We start from the raw sequence: 21,139 nt of genomic DNA on the forward strand, positions 1-21,139 counted from the left end.
TCGGGATTATTCCCGTGATTTTTAATTTATGGCCAGAAAATCCGATAGTACCGCAATTTGACTTAATGAGTTCTCAGAGGCGAATGTTTCAAGGATGAAATGTATATCGCCAAGTAACCAAACACGAATGAATCCTACCTGGTGGTGGCGTGGAATTCATGGCCTGCAACTGCAAACATTCCAGCTCCCTTTCCTGCAAAATACGCCGAAGCTCCTCGTCCAAAAGGGTAGTGCCTACGGTCGTATTCACTGGCATCTACAACGAAGCAATTTCTTAATGATTCGTGATCTACTTCTTCGTTGAATTTCATTCTTTCACGGTGCAACGAACACGCGAACGATTCGCGAGCTTCTTGTATTTCTGACGTCGGATACACGTACGTAAAAACACGTAAATACTATCAGTTTTTCGTGGGCAATAAATTTCAATAATTACGTGATATGCATATGTACAATAGTATGTAAGATTTAGAATGTTATACTTTTCTTTTATGCTACACATGTGCAAGGGTTAAAGTGAATGAGATAGAAAATAAGCACGTGAAAGTAACTACAACGCGATCGAGTTTTACGTAATTTCAAGTTGGTAAATATAATTTGATCGAAATGCTTGAGAGATGATGCTTCAAATAAAGTACCGTGCTATTTGATTTGTAATTATCTTGGAAGTTGTTTCGACAAACAAATACACTTTCCCGTAAATTATTTTATTGCCCGTCTATCAAACGAATATCTCCTTTGATTTCGTTTGTTTAAATAAACATTTGGCGAGATAATTTCTCAGATAATTTCTAACTCCGTTATGTGAACTGCGTCAGAAGTACAAATTTCCTCATTCGCACAAGCGTAACATACACAGCTATCATTCGAGGATGATCGAGAACAGTTCTGAGAATAAATCTTATTGCGTTGTAAAATAATCTACGTTTGTCCTTTAAAGTATAACTTTGAAAGTTAGTTGAAAGCGTTAATTCGAGAGAAAAGACATTATTTGAGAATGATTTTGATACGGAAGGTCCTTCGCGTAAATTATTTTTTATTCATGATTAAAAGTGACACGTTGTTTCAACCTGTTATATCTTATTTTTATCTCGAATAAAATTCATCTAGTTATTATTTATATTTATAGTTTAGTCATTTTAACGCATTAACGAATTGTTAAGACGTAATTTCAAACTTAGATAAACTTTCGTTCCATCAACTATCGTAATTTCTACATCACGCACATTATGTGCATTGTTGCGCCTTGACATTTTTCATAAATGCATAAAAATTCATCGTTCGTGCGCTATAAATCAAAGAGAAAATTGTTACCGGAAGCCTGGAGAATCTGTTAATCAAGATGGGACAAGCAAATCGTGTCTTCAGCCCAAGATTAACGATGCGCGTTTCCCGAGCAGCTCGATCAATGTCGACAATAAAAAAGGCGATGAAAATTCTCGATGATAAAAAAAAAATTGCAAATTTCTTGGGAAATTGTGATATCCCAACCTGACGTAATTAAAATAATACGTATTTCGTGCGACTAATCACGACCCACTTGTCATTCGATGATATTCAACAATGGCATTTCACGATTAAATATGTCGATAAACGTCTGGGCATATTTTACAATGTCGATGCGGCGGTGATAATTAAATTTCGTATAATTCAAACGTGAAATTGGAATAGAATATCAATCAACGTAGAAGCTTTCACGATTTCTGAATAGAGATCGTTTCAACCGATATACCATGGCTGTAACGAGTTCATTGGCGAAGCGAGTTATTGCGTTCATTCTGACGACAGGGCAGGAAACAATAAGTTACGTTTTGCAAAGCAACCAGATTCGATTCCGCAGAGAAATCGCGTCTGCTTATCGTTTCTTTGATAGATCTATCGCGAACCAACCTACGTAGATGCGGATCCTGCTCGTTGTTATTTGATTAACTAAAACTTAATATTATTTTAATAGAAATGGATATTTAATGTTTTAACATTGAAATTTCTGAAAGGCGTATTCGTTCGTTGATTAAAATGACTTGCAATTATCGGAGGATAATATTTCTGAAGAAGAGAAAACGAAATAAATTGTCGAACGACGTAACGTTTATCGAATACAATTTTGGTTGACATTGATCCTCTTATTAAAACGAGAAGTGAAGTAAAATCAATAATTTTATAGCCGAGCGCAGTGATTACACATTCCTCGAGTCCATTGAAGAACTTTAAATATGAAACTCGTAACGAGCGATGATGTGTGGTAAAGAAAAGCAAAGAACGAACAAAGTGTTTATCGACATTGATCGATCATGTTTAACGCGACTAAACATCAGAATTCTACGCTAAACATACAACTTCATAATTCGTTATTTTCCACGTCGATTCACTCTGTTGCACGTTTCTTTTCCATTTTAATGATTCGGATACTTGCGAATAAGACGCTCTCAGTCTCGCCTCTATTCATCATGGCATAGATAGAAATAAATGTAACAATATTAGTAAAAGAAGGTTAATTTCTGCGTGAAATGTTAGGAAGCATAATTAATAATAAAGTAAAATTAGCCACTCTCAGTCTCGCCTCTATTCATCATAGCATAGATAGAAATAATTGTAACAAGATTAGTAAAAGAAGGTTAATTTCTGCGTGAGATGTTAGAAAGTATAATTAATAATAAAGTGAAATTAGCCACGGTAAATTCGTAACAGTTGATCCGCATTGGTCAATAAAGAGAAGAAAATTAATCATTGCGTTAGTAATGGAAACAGAAGTTGCTTGTCATTCTGTTTAGTGAAAAAGTAGAGAGAAGAGTATTAACGAAGTTCACGGAAAGCAAAAGAAAACTAATATCGAAGAAATGAATTACCGTTTAATCCGTAACAGCGGCTCACTTAAATATCCCGTGAACGTAAGGCACGCGTGCAAAGAATTGAAACTAGAAAAAGAAACAAAGCGAAGAAATTAAAAAGAGAACGCTGTCGAACTGAACAGCGGACACGAACCGGGTCTCTACATCCACGTTCATAATCGATCTTTTCTTCAGCCCGATTCCTAAATCACAGTTTCAGAATTTCTAACGAGAATTCGATTTCCTTCCAAAGCAAACAGAAACGTTAGTACTTGATGTGCGCTTTGAACGAAATTTGATGGCTGTTACCATCTTTCATCATTTCCACGTTTCGCTCTTTCTTTATAATCGCTCAACCAACTCGACGATCTTTGCTTCCACCGTGCGAAATATTAGTTTCGAGAATAAACCATCAATAACGACGAATCGCTGGTTTCTGCTAGATTTAATGAATTTTCCTGACAACTATACAGAGCGATTCGCGTAAGCGTCCCAGTTGAAGTTAGACAAAAAATGACAAGGAAAAAAGATAAATGACGTAGAGAAATCCATTTTTCTACGCTTTGGCATTTTTCGTAAATACAACGATGCACAAAAGAAAAGTAAAAACGCATGTACATCTTCTTTTTAAAATTCTAATTTAAGTTACTATGGTACGTCGTTTATTATAGAAATTTTCTGTTTCTCTATTTTTTCATCGGACAATATCGCGCGATTTCGTGTTTCTAACGCAGACGTGGATTCTGCCCATAACAGCGGTTTCGCGTGAAACACATCGGGGAATGCCATCCTGTTAAAGCAGTTCCAAAGGACTTGCGGACTATGCATCGCTCTTCATTTACATGGCAAAATAGAGGGCGAAGCGCTTCGCGAAACTTGCTCGGCCACGAAAATTGAATAGCAAGTTCCGCAAGTTCTCGCCTCCTGCTTCGCCTCCATCCCAATTTCGATACACTCGATCGGGGACCACTTTTCCCCACGAAAGTTTCCGTACAGAGGAAAGAAGAACGACGACTCGCGGGACCAGTTTGTAAAAGGATAACGTTCTTGGTCCTGGAATATTTTGCCTGCTGCGACAAACAAGCGGAATTTAACTGGTGAACATTTGGAATTTGTTGCTCCTCAGAAGTAGGTAGCTTAAGGTATTTGCATACTTAGCAAAGAGATGAGTTTTCGACGTTTGTTTAAAATCTCGTATTCGATAGGAATCGATGAAATTGGCAATTTCGTTTGCAGATGAAGAAATTTCCCCGTTTTACAACTTTGCCAATTTTAACGTTTAATTTTGGAAGTTCAGTTAAATGGATGAAACGAATACATAGGTTCCATTTCTTCGTGTTAGAAAAATATTAATTTGCAGAAATATTTACAGTCTACTAATTACTTATCGTAATGATTAAAACGAGATAAGCGAGTACTTATAAAAAAGAAATGAAAGAATATTCCTCAGTCGTTCCATTTTAAAGAAATATATCTACGTGTTCATCTAACTTCCACCGTAATTAATTTCACTGATTTCGACATAATCGTGTAACGAGCCGCGAATGGTAATTTAATGCAGCTTTATGCTCTAATGCAGCTTTCAATTCGAATAGAGAAATGCTATTTGCTTGACGAGACAAAAGGGACAAGGAGGAAGAAACCTTTAGTGTGTTTAACAAACAAAAGAACATTTCGCTCGAAATGGAAGAAGATTCTTAACCAACGAAACTCGCTTCCCGCTCAAACTGCGTCTGAAAGGGAATTTCGAATCCCTTAAGTTCCCAGCTGAACACCTTGGTAATTAAAACGCAAAAGCGTCGTTGAAACTGACTTAACGCCTTTCTTATTTATCATTGTCACCCTCAAATAGTATTTATTTCGTTCGATCTATAATAGAAACGATCGATGCAAGAGATTGATTGGATTTAACGAGATTGACAAATTTTCATTGCGCTTTACCTCGGCACAACATTTTTATCAAATCGCGTGTCACAAAAACGAAGATGGTTCGAGAACGACAATAACATACGATAGCAATTTCGAAGAAACGATCTTTAAGGATAGAACGATTTGCATGGCGAAAAAAGTAGCGAGATAAATTGTTACAGCGTACGAGTTGCACAAAAGAGTTGCTGAATGTTCGCCTTGAACGTACTATAGTTTTCGTTTTTGCACTTGCACGCCATATGCGTCCCAATTTTGCTATTATATCCGCGGTAATACGCTAGTAAGTCGCCGTAGGGCATATTGTAATTAACTACCTCGTCAACATTTTGCATAATGGCATTGAAAGTTGCTGAAATTTTATCGAGAGATCAAAGATAAATGTTAATAAATGGTAATCACAGATTCGTCATTTTAACACTCAACTATTTCTCTTTACGAAAGAAACTCGTATCATCGAAGAAAATATGTTTTAGCTGGAAAGAGATTTCGATGTTAGACGCGTGTACTTCGTAAAACTATCCGTAAGAAAAAATGTAGATTGGACGTACGTGTTTGTAGATTCGTTGGTTCTAAAAAGTAATTAATTTCGGCCCACGTATGGCTGAGAATCGAATCACTATTCAATGGAAACGAAAGCGCATCCCGTACTACTTTGTCAGACCGGTAACGGATTATTTTACTAAAATTCAGTATCGTTCTTGCAGCGTATAAATTTCTTAGCGGAAACTCGCGGATCATTAACTTGCAACGAATACACGTATACGCTATACACCGTATCAACCGTGAAAAACATGCTACTACATTCGTTCAGCGGAACGACGACGAATAGTAAACATTTCTGCGTTTCAGTTTCATCCGACAACCACGTCAGATAGACGCACACCGTACTTAGTATGGCACGCTCGATAGATTCAAATCGTCGGGACGTACAAATTGACCGTACGATTGGATGTTGGCAAATCGTCGGATAAGTGATATCGTGGAATTTCCAACACCTAGAAACCGACTATCACGATACGCATGTATTTCCGCAGTGACAACTTCAAATTTCATCTACTCGATAGAATCGTGCTTGACAAATCGAACGCCTCTCGTGAATTTTTCTGTTGGATAACTGAAACACAGTTTTACCTTCTATTCCCTTAAATGTTTACCTGTGTTAACGCTAGAAATAGACAAATTTCCATGTTCGTATACGCACCGGAAGTAAATCCGGATTATAATCGATATGAGATGGCGATTAAACGCGATGCGACTAAACGAGCACGCGTTCCTATTTTAAAATCTCTCTATTTTAATCAAAGACGACGTTAAACTCGTCACAAGCATCGGCATAATTCTAGTAACTGTAAGAATATCGAAACTCTTCGTTTGAACTAGTTCGAGACGAGCCAGTCATTCCATTCGGTGTAAAATTGCAAAGACGTAACAAACGAGTTGAGAAACTCGTCGGTTTACTGATATCGTCAGTGTAACATCGTAGAATTACAAATTTATAAAAAAACACGTCTTATAAACTACGGCTTGTTATTATGCAAAGAGATCCAAATATAGGAATATTTACGGACAATAACGTACGTATGAAGATTGAATTTAGAAGGAGTGCGAGACGCGCGTAGCATAATTGCAGCGTGGAGGCTCGATACCGGTAGAAAATGAAATTACACGGAGTGTGATTTAACAAAACCTGCTTCGTAGTTTTGCGCGCGATCCACGTGATCGATTCTGCTCTCACGTCCAGTGGAATTACGTTATCGATTCCCGGCATTCGCGTGTCACGCAAACGTCATACACACGACCACCGTATGCATTTACGTCGAAGCCGATGCAGCCGTATCAGGAGTCCGGTTTCATCTGATTTCCCACTGTGACTACAAAAGCAGACGAACCACCCTGTTGACTGCATCCTGTTTTCCCCGGCGCCGATCGAATCGCCACGCTATCCCTTCAGCGCCATGCCCTATAATCACTGTAGCTCGCGCACGCATTTTCAGATCCAACGATAAAACAATTCGTACAGGGTGTTTCGCAATATTTCCGTACAATACGTACGAAGGAAGATTCGATAGCGACGTTACGAAGCTCGGCTATCGAGCTGCAAATCCACACATTTCCATGTCGTTTAGCGTTTTGTTAAAGTCGAAACGTCCCGGCGAATTTTAACGCTGCAACTACCAAAATGACGCGGAATCTCGGATTTTCTTTCCTTACAATTACTGGAAATATTAGCTTGTCCGAAGAGCGTCTTCCTTTCGCAAACGTGTCTTTTACAACAGTGCACATTTATACAAACGTGAAACCAAGTCTGTGAAATGTCGCGGTGTTTATCTCAACGGAACAAAATGGATCGTACGTAATTCGACAAGATAATATAAAACAAAAAACCTTGTACGTTTATTATTTCCTCACAAAACGGAAGAAACTTTCCGGACAACTTAATATGTACAGATATTTTCGCCAGAATTAAAATTGATTTTTATTTAGACAGAGACATAATTATATAGATCCATCTACTTTAACTTTAATAATATCATCTGAATTAATAATAATAATATATGAACGCGCGTAGCATAATATACAAACATATGGCTATCGCGTTGTGTTTTAGTCAACACAGGTGTAATATTCCGTTTACGAGAAACTTATTACCATATGCCCTATTTCTAAGCTTATGTTCTATTCATGTAGGCAAAACGCCCCTGTTTTTAATGCGATTCGAACGCAGCAGTAAATCGATTTGGTTTGTTGTTCGTTTAAATTTCGTAAGAACCGCGGGTACGGTCCTCTGATATGGCGTCTGGAAGCTCGTTACCGAACGCAGCTGAACAGAAAACGTTACGCATTTTCCAACTCCTGATCACTGCAGATCGAGCATTGATCGGTTTTGTTGATCCTAAAAAAACATGTTCTCTTTGTTGCTCGGAAACAGCATCTGGCAATCTGGTTTGCCAATCTGAGTCGAACTATCGTATTCTGATAACGTGTATCGATAACGTTGACTGTATATGCATAGTTCTGGCGTACAAAAGTTTCTAGGTTTTCCATGTCTTTGTAGAAGGAAATATCGTTTGAATTATATCGATTTATATACGAAACATTTAGATACGTATTACAGACTGATAATCACAGTATTAAAGACAAAGTTTGTTAAATATACTAAAATGTAACAACGTAATAATAATATACAGTAGCTGCAAAAAGTATCGATGCTCCGTTTTATTTATTATAACGTGTTCAAAAATCTCGATTAATTAGATCGAAAGATATTAAAAGTAGAAGTTAAGCGATCGTGAATCCGTAAACTACGCGACAGATAAAAACACGTCGATTATCTAACTCGTACGTTATCTCTGGTAGCATTTTGTTTATCTTTCATGAGCTCTTAATCGTCTAGTTTTATCCTCGGAGGAACAACGTGAAGCTTCAACAAACTGCCGTTGTTGATGCACGCTAAGTACATCAATTACATCGTAAGACGTGAAATCCCTAACGCTACGTGTTTTTGCAATGTCTACATCGACTCCGGCGTTATCTCGGTAACCCAAAACGGACAGACCATTAATCTTCTCGTTTGTGATGTTTTGTCGACGAGCTCTATCGATTTGCGTTCCATTTTCTACATATTTTTACATTCTATTTGCTAAATTGTATAAACTGTATCGAATAAAATACGACAGAAGTTCGTTAGAAATTTAGTGCGTTACATGCCAAGACTATTAAGACGTTCTCTATTAATTTTATACATTAAAAAATAAATATGTTATTACATATATTACTTTATATATACAGGGTGGTTGGTAACTAGTGGTACAAGCGGAAAGGGGGTAATTCTACGCGAAAAAAGAAGTCGAAAATATAGAATAAACATTTAAAAATTTAAAAATTTAAAAATTTAAAAATTTAAAAATTTAAAAATTTAAAAATTTTGAAATTTAAATAATTAAAAAAATAACGTCAATTGAGACAACGATCTACAGTGAGACCCGTTATAACGAGACGCGATAAAGTGCACGCGTACCGAGCGAAAATTCAAAGTCGATTTTCTCGAAAACAAAGCCTCGAACGAAAAATTTTTATTCTATATTTTCGACTTCTTTTTTCACGTAGAATCACCCCCTTTCCGCTTGTACCGCCAGTTACCAACCATCCTGTATAATCGTTTATATGAAAATGTTTAATGCTTTATAAGTGACGGTATATTTTGGAATAAAATACAGCAAAGATTAGGGAGCATCTTGAGAATTTAATGTACGAAATTTAATGTTCATAACTTGCGTCACTAAATTTTATCGATAAAGTTGAAAATAATTATCAACGAAATGTCTGTGTAACGATGAAAATGTAAAAATCAAAATATAAGCTGTCCGATATTTTTATGCCGCTTATGAAAATCCTAGAAATTTGTTCTCCCTCTCGGAATTTACATATCCATCAATAACGATGATCGTCCCAATTTTTCAGAGGCGGCGGTAATCGAATCGAGAAGCAACAGATGCCACGTATAACCTGTTGCCATTTGCATGCTTGTCCAAACATTCGGTTTAGCAATGATGCACTCTGACCCGAATGAAATTGATGTTGGTGCCCTCTAAAACCACGGGGTTTTCGTTGCTGTTTCCACTTTGCAACGCCTATACATCGGCGTCTTGCGCGCAAATTTATCACTGCAACCGCAGCTTAACAAGATGAAAAATTAATTTCAGTCGATACGCGATGAAGCGACTCGATATATTATTTTGTACATTCTCAGGTATCTTACGAAAAAGGTAACGCGTGAGACGAGATCTGAGCATAATTTTGATACAATAAAATTGCACGAAAATTCTAATTTGTTTGGATGTATTTTAACACTAATCGATAAATAAACAATATCAGAATAACGATAAGTTACGCAATTTTATATTTCTATTATTAAGTAATTGCTTTCTCTCGCTCATATACAGCCACTGTTCTATTTGAACAAACTAATTAAAACAATTTTAATGCACTTCCTCTAGATCGTAGCATCTTAATTTCATAGTTTCTGCAACAGCGCCGCAAACACTTTAATTAAAATTTTTCGAATTCCATGCATACTAAAATAGGTAGGGAAATGTATGTAGCATGTGAAACAAATTTTGGCGGTAATCCAAATGTTTGATGGATTTTAACACAATACATGGATGCTAACAGATGCTCCTCTTACTACGACAAATACCAAAATTAATTCCCTCTAAGCTCTTTGAACTAGTCTCTCTGTTGTATTAAAGCTTTTATCCTCTAACTGATATTCCATTTAGAACCCCTTCTACTTATGCAATTTAAAGCCTCACAAACACTCATTGCCTCTTTAGGAAAATAATCACAGTTGATGAACTGTATTCCCTGTATAATACAGTTCCCCTTAACATCATTTCGTATCTAATACTTAATATCCAAAGTTATCTCTAAACTAGTATATTTAGAGGTCTGAAATATTATTATATTTTAATATAACAATCGTTTCGACCAGTTCATAACTCTTCATAGGAATTTTATAGATTCACAAGGGTGAGTTCTTGCCAATTTAAATGATCTCTAATTAAGTATGAAAGACCGATCTTCTTTATCGCTTATCTTCCCTACTTTTCACTTTCTTATCATTCTTCTACTTTCCTATAATTTTCATACGTCGGTTTCAAGTTTGTTATACAGAGTATTTTAATATTTAACGCATTTCCCAGAACATTCGGAGTATCTTTGTCGTGCAAGCGATTAATCCGTCGAGCCGATGATCAGATATACTTCACTCGTTCGTAGTTCTAACGTTGCAACGAATTCCAGAACTAAAATTAGATCGGCAATGGAAAGTAGACAGGAGGTGTAGTTTTACTCGCCAGTAACATAATACAACGTCAACATCGGATTACAAACAAAAGTATCTGGTTAGCAGAGAGACCATAAAGCACGGAGCTTTTTGACGAGAATGATCATTAGCGAAACACGACACCGCATTCCGAGCGACGCTCATTTCCACCAGCGAAATTTCGCCACTGAATTGGTACGGTGAAAAACGAGCAAAGGGAAAACCTATGGAACATCCGCGATTCTCCGGATGTCTACATCGATGATACGAAGTTAGAACGTCGCTTCGTTGTTGGCTCATGACGAATTATCGCGGAAAGAGCCAAACGTCTGTCAGGCGTCTCCCTTCGATACGAGTTTCCGTGATATTCGTTGGGTCGGAAAATAACGAGGAGAAAAAATCGAGTGTCGAGAAAATGTGAGAAACCTTCGCTCTTACTCGTAATCAAAAATTACGCAAATATTCCTCGATCTGGCTCAGGAACGAACGAAAACGACTATCCATTAGAGAGATCCTCTTCAAACTCAATTATAATCGTGTTTTTATCCCGGCTCAATGTCTCTCGATTGCCGGCGATTTTCGAACAAGAACGTCATCCATAACCCACAATGAAATTCCATTACGCCGAGCAAAGTAAGCTTCGTCGTTTCACCCTTCCTTTTGTCCGCAGTATCTCGGACATCCAACATCCATATTCCTATAACCTTCGAGTTTCCTTGTACGTAAATTCTCTCGATAGCTGTCATTCTTCAACGCGTTTGTTGATTCGACGCGTTGATTGCCATCGACGATCTACGTTATCAAATTTTCTAGAACGGCTGCAACGAGATAGATTTCATGGACTAGAAATGTTTCGGCATTTCACGGATTAGAAATAGTGAAATAACGTATTTTGCAACATTTAAATGTTCCGTAATGTAAATGTAACGAGATCGTAATGAGAAATTAATATGTATGAAATTGTATTGGATGCGAATGGAAATCAGTGGACGTGTGAAGATGTGGTTGCCAATGAGCTGCAGGTTTATCGTACGATTCTAACACGTAATATGTAAAATAGTACACAGTACGTGGATTTCTATACATCTATAGGAAATTTATATGTCTACGATTTGCATATGTAAATATACAAAAATGTATAAAATCTTCAAGATTCTTTTACCGTCTTGGTTACGTGATTCGACCGTACAAGCATTTTAACGACGCTCGTTCCACGATAGCAACGTCACTGTTGTTGTTTCAGTCGGGATTTTTATCGATTAATTATCAGGAATTTGGTTGTTACACTGCCTTCGTTGTGGATTTTGGACATCAAAGCAGAGGGTGGTATGATGGATTAATACTTCGATACTCGTGTCACCCATATTTGATGACACGCGATATGCGAGTTTTTATGGATGTTCCATCATTTACGGATGAAGGACGAATTTAATATACGTCTCTTGCCTTTAATGGAAGGTGCATTTAATGGAAGGATTAATACGATCAGGTGAGAATTAATCAATCGTTATACAATGTGTACTTACGAATGAATGGCAAACGTCGTAATGGCCGATAGAGAATAATTATTTTTAATCTTGGAATTGTAAAATGCAACGATCTTTCTCCGAAGAATAAGGAATAAGATATCAACGTTTGTATTAAATTCGAAGAATAACATCTAGACTTTATTAAACTTGATAAGCAAAAGGAGAACTCGTCTCTTATTCGAGACGTACGCGATTTCCCAGCAAAGGGACAGGAAAGTATAATTCGTGCGCGACAGTAGCGAAGAGACGGGAGAGACACGCGCACACACTTACAACTCATCACTCCGCTGACAGAATCAATTTTCTCCTTCCGAGATGTTTTCCACAAAGAAGAACGCGAATCCTTTGCGCGTGCTTCTGCTCATTCACTTTGCCAGAGAGTTTAAAGAACGCGATACCGGTTAAGCTCGCATGTTTCCAAGGAACACTTGCGCGATATTATGGAAACAGTTATAATTCGAAGTATAAAAATACTTCTTTAGGGAAGCGAGTCACGTTGCTGATGAAAATATTAAGAAGAGGGAGAATCGATCCTGTCATCTTTTCGTTAACTGATCGTTCTTATCTCTCTGATCGAGGCATATGGTTTCATTCGAGAAAGGCGAAAATGTGTTCTAAATTCTCACACGAAGATAAAAAATTAATTAAATGACAAATAGCACTTGACACACAACTATGAATATTAACCCTTTGCATTCTGAGTTTTATTTCATTGTCGTTACCAGCAGCTTTTAAATATTTCATTTGAAGTTTACTTTAACTAAAAAATAGGAATTTAAATAAACGAAGGAAGAAAGAAATTCACTTAAATACCAGTTTTATTCGCACTATCGTTGTATTTTGTAATTTTTAAGCGTATGATGTATCTTGAAACAATTTCCAGGATGCAATCCTGCTTTTCATTCGCACGTTTCACAAAAAAAGGTGGCACTGAAAGAACGTCGAGTGGAACTCGACGAAGGAGCTGCTGAGATAAAAACTGACGTCGAGTCACACTCGACTTAGGAGTGCAAAGGGTTAAAGACGTAATTATCGAGACCTATGCGCTAAACTCACGTGACAAAAGCTATCACATCGATTCAATACGATCTATACAACGAGCTTCCAAGGAAGAATGATATTTAATAAGATAAGAATGTTTATTTGCTTTATTGGAAATCGCGATACGAATATTTGTGGAACAAAGTTGATCAAGGCTATCTTCGTGTCTCGATAAATCTTAAATTTCATCGCGCGTTTAATCGAAATTCAGGATGGAAGAATCTGCGCAATACAAAGCGTTGGTGGTAAATAATAAATACTTGCATGATCCCACTTAATTATACATTCATGCGTGAAATGATCTGGAATTAACGTCGATTGAAAGAGTATCGAATTGATTGGCGGGCGAAAGAATGTGGAAAAATGACGTACGATTGCGTGGAACAAATAGGAAATCAAGCGAGTGTCAGCGGAAGCAAATCGCCGTGAAATATTTCGCGGGAAGAAGCTTCGATTCCGTATTCCACGTAGCACGTTAGAATCCTGGGATCAGATTACCTGGAAATATCGCGTCTTCGCGTCTAAAAGTGGCGATAATCGAATGAAAAGCGAAGAATTTCACTTGTCACTGTATTGCGAAATTGTTTTCAAAAGTGACAGAAAATTGTAGAATTATTATAGGAATATTCCCCGTATATCTATTTACTTTGTTACAATTACGAAGTGCGCTAATAACGCAATGTTCGAGATAATCATTCTATCAAAAGGTCTTTTCCATATTTACCAGATATCGTATTAATCCTGTCATGTAATATTTGATAATTCGATCAAGAATATTAGGAACGTAAAAGAACCGATTAACAAGACAACATTTCACTCGCGATCTCTCTTTCAAATAATTTCCAGTTCATCGAACTCTGGTTTCTGACATCGTGGTCACGAGAAGCAATTCCTACTAGCGTCTGTCTAAATTCTACAATTTTTGGAAGCTGAAGAAATTGAAATATTTAGGCAAATAACGACAAGAATAATGTTTCCCTTGTCGCAAAATCATCGACAGAGGCAACGAGATCAAACTAATATGATTCCAGGCCACATCGGTATCCAAGGTAACGAGGAGGTCGCCAACCAGGTCGCTAAACAGGCCGCCACGTCCTCAAATTCGAATGAATATTCTATGACCTCCTTCGTGGAACACTTCGTTATAGATCCTAAAAACTGATTAATCCAGCGATGACAAAGAGATTGGAGACTATAACGGCACACGCCCACGTTAAAAACATCAGCGACTCGCTCTTCCAAAAATACGATTTAACCCTCTCGTTGCTCAGAACAAACCAAGTCGCTGTTACTCGCACGCGAATAGGCCAGACAAAAATCGCCTACTTTTATTTATCGCTAAAGGATCTATGCGAAGATTGCTACGTACCAGTCACAGGGGAAAATCTTATTTTATCCTACCAGAAGTATAACACGCGTCGCATAAAGCAGAAACTGAATCCGTGTACCAAAGACAATGTCAAGAAGAACAACATCCACAAACTGCTAAGATTCATTAAAGAAATCAAAATAATCGACGGGATACTTTAAGCATATTCGCCTGCATCGTCAACAGCCTCACAGTTGACGTTAAATCTACTTATACAGGGTGGTTGGTAACTGGTGGTACAAGCGGAAAGGGGGTGAAAAAAGAAGTCGAAAATATAGAATAAAAATTTTTCGTTCGAGGCTTTGTTTTCGAGAAAATCGACTTTGAATTTTGGCTCGGTACGCGTGCACTTTATCGCGTCTGGTTATAACGGGTCTCACTGTAGATCGTTGTCTCAATTGACGTTATTTTTTTAATTATTTAAATTTTAAAATTTTTAAATTTTTAAATTTTTAAATTTTCAAATTTTTAAATTTTTAAATTTTTAAATTTTTAAATTTTTATTCTATATTTTCGACTTCTTTTTTCGCGTAGAATCACCCCTTTTCCGCTTGTACCACCAGTTACCAACCACCCTGTACAAAAATAATTCTTTTATTTCTACCTCGAATTTTTTGTATAGCTTTATAAAGTATTATGTACATGCTGAATTGTTTTATTTATGTTCCTTAAAAATATCGCGTTTACGCAATTTCTACTCATTAGCAGATAATCCTACTTGGCTTCATGACACTTCTCAACCTTTAATCGTCGAACGAAATTTTAAAAAGATCCGTAAATGTTCGAAAACTCTGATTCTCCGCCTGTGTGATTCTGTTTCTCGTGAAACAGCGAAAATCGTTTTACGTAAAAATAATAGGGCAGATACAGGCGTTAGAACGAGGTGGTAGAAAGGTATGCAGTGGAAATTCAGTCGGTTAACTGGGTGCAAGGACGCTCTCCCGTCAGATTTCCCGTGGTAACGTGCTGGGACCAGGAAATGAAGAGGATTCGAAGAAGAGAGAATGGTTTACGAGGAGGCACGTAGTTACAAGTTCCGCGCTCGCTTAAACCGGGCGAGTTTCCTTTTACGAGACTTCACCGTGGAAATATCGCACCTCGTGTCCCACCGAAAGCTCAGCTCTACGATTTCGCCAGCCTTTTGGCGTTAGAAAAATATTTCTGTACTTTGAGAGAAGAACGTTCAACGACACTTTCTTTTTTAATATTCCAAACTAATTTTAATACCACAGAATCTTATCGTTGCCACTTTGGACGATATGTTCGACTCGATAATTATTTGCACTAGTTTCTCAATGTAATAGTTAAACTTTAAAAATAAGGAACAACGTTCTCGTAATTTGCTTGAAATGTTTCTTCCGATAAAATCGAATTTTCTCTCCGAGTTCACCAAGTCGGGGTCAATTTATTTCTTTTATTGGGCCGACATTATCAAGAGAGTGTATCTTATTCCTTCGGCTGTTCAATTCGATTCGATTTGATAAATTGTAGCTTTCGACACGAGCTATCGTCAGGTATCGTCCGAAAGAGAAACGAAGGAAAATAAACCGGCAATGGTGAAACTAATAAATAGAGAGCGGATATTTATGCGAATATATATTTTTATCGACGCAGCTAAAGAGATTGAACCCGAGAAAAGATTTTTCGTCCATCAAATATTATAACTAGATTGCGGATACTTATTCAAATTAATTTTTTTTTCATTTTACTCATTTACCTTTTTTCTCTTTTTTTTTTGGATATGATTAAAAAAAAGGAGGAATCTAGAAATTTGTTTCGTTCGCTAAATATTGCTGAGAGTATTACATTTCGGATATTTTGTATATTTTTGCGCATCGAGTGCACTGTCCGTATTTTCAATTTCTCTGAACTTTACTGGCAAACGCATAAATATCCGCAACCTATTTATAGAGTAAAGTACATAAAACACGAAACGTACAAAGCGAGCATCGTCCAACGAAACTACGTAAAACGAATTTTTGAAGAAACTTTATTAAAATAGCGAAACGAGTGAAACAGCTGCTTGCAAGTGTGTATTCTCTCGAAATCGATTTTTATAGGCAAGAAGAAACGCAATTACCGGACAAATTCGTGTCGCAGATGCGTGTAACTCATCGATCCAAGAAATTATTTCACGGAAATCGATTAACGAGATTGAGCAGGATTCGCGCGTGAAAATTCTCAGACTGATGAACTATTCAAGATATAAAATAAAAGAAATAGTTAAAAATAGAAGAAATAGTTAAAAAAGTATATCTAATATACCGATAATGGCTAAAAAAATTCTCTTTAATATTGTTATTTTTTTTTTCTTTAGAAAAATACCTAAACCGCAACTATCTTTTTGCAAGCGAATCTCTTTGTACGATTTCGATGAAACAAGAGCTATGTGACACACGGTAATATCTAAATGTTCAAATTACGATTACGTTCTCGGAATCTTTACCGAGCTCGTTGCACTTCTGCTTTTCTTCAAGACAAAAACTAAAACATTACTTCCGTATACAACGTTCGATATGATGCACTTTATTAATAGATCGACAAACTGTTTCCGTACGCCTAAAGTTCTCGACGTCAATACGATTTCGATTGAAGAAGATAAATTACTGGAACAAATTTATACAATTCCTACTGTAACTACGAATCTTCATTTTGTAATAAAATAAGCAGCACTTATCTTTCCATCTAATATTTAAATTCTGTATCATCACGATTAGCGTGATAATACAGAATTATCCACCAGAAGTTTCTTTCGTTTCATAAGGTGAGAATAGATGAACAACGATTTCTGTTTTATATTATTTTATTGAATTAGGTATGATCCATTTCATTCTATTTTTCTATTATTATGTTCGTGCATAATTCGATAAACTAATATAAAACAAAAAACATTGTGCGTCTATTATTTCCTTATGAAACGAAAGAAACTTTTCGGACAACCTGATACTTTAGTCCGTGTTGCATGATGTATTTCGTGCCGAATTTACTTTTTAGTATTAAGTAATTGAATTACTTGTGCGTAGAATACGTAAAATGACGTGTTTGTTGCCAAATTCACGTAGCATTACAAAATATTCTATAACACGGGATATTTCAAATAAATCGATTTTTACACTTTCTGCCTTCTTTGCCAATTTCTTGCAGCTAAAATATAACTTCGTTCCTCGATGCTTATCTATTCATAATTATCCACTTTTACTTCCGTCCATTCTATATAAAGAGATAGACTATTCTATCCTATGTAAACAAGTTTTACATTAAATTATCATCTAAAGGAAAATATTCGTTGTTTTGCGAGATAATGCGTTTTGTTTAGTCTTCCTAAGATATAATTTCGTAGCTGTTTTAATTTCATTTAACTCTCTTTGTTGCAAAAGTTTCTTCTTAGAAACTTCGTTGGATCTGAAATTGTTCGGTTACACTTGTTTCATTTGTATTCGTTCCGTAATCGAAGAGTATTCCACGATACGTACACATATCCCTTTTCAAATGCTGTTGTCGCGTAGCAAATGAATAATTTATAGAGCAACTCATCACGACCATAAATTCATCGGTGCTGTTACGTAATGCTGTCACAGGCTGCCTTGCTTGGGATCAAGTCATGGAACATATTGTGCATATAATTGCAATGACTATCACGCGAATCTTCCGATCTGGTACCTCATCTAACATATTATGTGCTTCGATACATTTGTAACAATTTATTGGAAAATTCGCAATGATTTCGTGCTAATTGTATCGATTTACTATCGCGTTTATTTATTAGAATTCAGGTCTGCTAGACCAGTGACCGAAAATCATGGATTACGAAAATTGCACGGTTCCATCGATCACGCGATGCAGAAACCGAAGAATATGAAAGATTCGAAATTGTGGAAGAACGAGAGGAGAAAGAGAAAAATAAGAATATATAAATTTTATGATTCCGGCGTCTCCGTCGATGAATTTTATAATCCAAAAGTTATAAAGTAGCAGATTCCACAGTTGCGATCGAGTCTCTGCTTGTGGAAGAACTTATTATTCAAAAATCACGGCGCGTAGATTTCCGCGGCTCCATTGTCCTCTCTGTACCTAATTTCGTACGTACTTCAGAATTCACTGAATGTACAATTCTATTATATTACTTTGCAGACACTGTAAAATCCGATATCGCTTCCTCGTGTGCAACGAATTGAACGTACGATCCAAGACGAATTCCAAGCCAATAATAACAGCTAATAAACTCCGAAATAGCTGGAACTGTGTTTTACAAATTCCAAAACCATCATCCAGATCGTTCATTGATAATATGGCACGCGTCTCGTTTTATCCTTTGGATGCGACGCGAGACAGCCTTTACGTTTCCAGTTCATGAAATACAACCTTTCACGGGATTTCGTTATTTCGAAGAGCATTTTATGGTTCTACTATGGTCGTAAACAGATTCTACGACTGGAAAATAACTCCTACTGAATTCTACAACCACGATGCTCCTGCGTCTTCTTTTCACTTCGATCTCCTCAAAGCTTCTACTTATTTCATCCGCAATATTTTTATTAAACGTCAATATAAGCGAAGAATTGACGAAGATCTAATTTTAATTCCATCTGTTGCATGCTTCCTCCTGTTGCTTTCCTTCCATCTTTTCTTGCGTTCGTCCTCGTTATAGCGATTCCGTGTGAAAATTCGCCAACCTTATCCGAACGATTCCTCGTCGTCGGAGCTTCGACTATCGAAGGAGAAGACTTTAAGGACCGTATCTTGGCAACCATGAACGAGAATCAATTAAAGCTAAAACGCGAAGCACCGTTGCCAGAAATAGCGTAACAGCGGTTAATCATTGAGAGTCATCACGAGGCCATATGCGGAATAAATGCTTATGAACACACCGGTAAAACTCCATCGGTATATTTTTATCGACGAGTCTATTTCTTTGGCCACTTTATAGCGGCCGAAATAAAATCTTTTATACGCTTCTCACGATAATAAACGTATCTCGAAATCGATCAAGGCGTATGAAATATATGTTACAGAGGAGAATTCTGGATAATTCGCGTCATTCGAGATGAGGTAATTTCAGCTTGCAATCGTGCAAACGAGGACCAGCGATGCGAGCTTTAATTAATAAGCTAGAGAAATGCTTTCGGTGCGACGGTAGGTGGAAATTGTATAGCGCGGGTGAAGTGGCGTTAAACTGTAATGGAGATTTTTAGGCTGGTTCTATGTGCATGAAAATGAGAATTATATTTCAACAGATATCAAAACATGGACAGTGGCTGAATATTTGGTTTAGATTTTTAGCTTTCTATTACAAGGTAATGGAAAGAGTGGATTTTTGAGATAAGATGTGAAACGTTAAAAATGCAATATTATTAAAGTAATATCAAACTAATACTAAACAACATTTGCAACTGCATTTTGGATTTTGTAACTGCAAAAACAGGTTGTACTTCGATGCAATCTTTTACGTACGAAATAATAGGAGTAGATTTTTGAAACATTTCCATGAATTTTTCAAGAGCACGATGATCACGTTTGCCTCGTAACACGGTGCGGTTGTGCGCGTATCACTATCCATCAGAGTGTTCCTGGTTTAATGAGGAATCACGTTCGAATATTCTCTCTGATAGCGACATTTCTGACAACGTTCGCAGACTGCTAAGTGAGCTGACCATACTTCGTCGATGTCGTAATTAATGGAACACACAGAGGATCGGTAAATCTCGTTAAATGCATCGACGTTCAGCAGTATCGTTCGTCGTTCGACTGAGATGGCATCGGATTTCTCGAACGAGAGAGATTCCACTTTTAGAGAAATTGTTTGCTAGAGAAGATCCGCGTTGCTAATTAAATCCCTCAGTTCGTTGATTAAGCACGAATTCTGAATAATCGTGGCGACATTGCTTACAGCCTGTTAACGAGCTAAACGAAGAATTGAAGAATTACAACGAAGGAATTTATTTTTCCAATTTTCACGCGCGATATATTCTCGATGAGATATTTAATTTTGTAAGAAAACACTGTAGTTAAACGCTCGTAAGATTATGTTAACGTGACCGAAGTGGACGTAATATTCTTAAGTGCCGTTTTATGGAATGTAAACGAAACAGAATAAAAGAAACGCACGAAAGATGCAAATACACCGGAACTGATAATAAGCCAGAACTGGTATTCATATTTACTTAAACTCGAGGCTAAGAATCGTGAACAAGGACGTGGTTATTCGTTAACGTTTTACTTCGGGATACTTCGTCGTGTTGTTGACTCAAACACGAGAAGTTTCACTTTTTTCGGTGCATTCAGATATATAGATATATCAAACTATAAAATTATAAAACTTGTATCTATTTTGATATTGGGGAGATTCATTGCCATTTGGAAAATTCTAATATCTTTTATTCCTATAATGTATAGTTTATTATCAGATGATGTAACAACTTTTCTGATTTATTTACTCAATGATAAGTTGTCGCAATGATTTTTTATCGAATAAAATAAATGTGCAAAGTTTTTAGAATTCCACTGAAATATTTATTTGTGTCATTATTCTCAAACTTTTATAGTTTCGAGCGACTGAATTTCACACACGTTCAGTGACATTATAAATCAAGAAATATCACGAGGTTCACGATCGCCAAAC

The 21,139-nt window shown here is 36.7% G+C and overlaps 1 protein-coding gene across 10 annotated transcripts in view; it reads right to left on the reverse strand.

The window, feature by feature from the left end:
• Positions 1 to 21,139, reverse strand: part of Dh31-R (Diuretic hormone 31 Receptor) — a 164,979-nt gene that overhangs the window by 112,217 nt on the left and 31,623 nt on the right. For 8 of the 10 annotated variants that reach the window (XM_033334238.2, XM_076617947.1, XM_076617946.1 and 5 more), the window contains one exon: positions 139 to 256. The exons of 1 other annotated variant lie outside the window; for it this stretch is intronic. In XM_033334238.2, the coding sequence (XP_033190129.1) occupies positions 139 to 256 (118 nt within the window). Of the gene's footprint in view, positions 1 to 138; positions 257 to 2,846; positions 2,916 to 21,139 lie in introns of all 10 variants that reach the window. One more of the 10 variants, XM_033334240.2, reaches the window with a different exon arrangement.

The sequence above is a fragment of the Bombus vancouverensis genome, chromosome 4 (assembly GCF_051014615.1).
Source record: "Bombus vancouverensis nearcticus chromosome 4, iyBomVanc1_principal, whole genome shotgun sequence".
Classification (NCBI taxonomy): domain Eukaryota; kingdom Metazoa; phylum Arthropoda; class Insecta; order Hymenoptera; family Apidae; genus Bombus; species Bombus vancouverensis.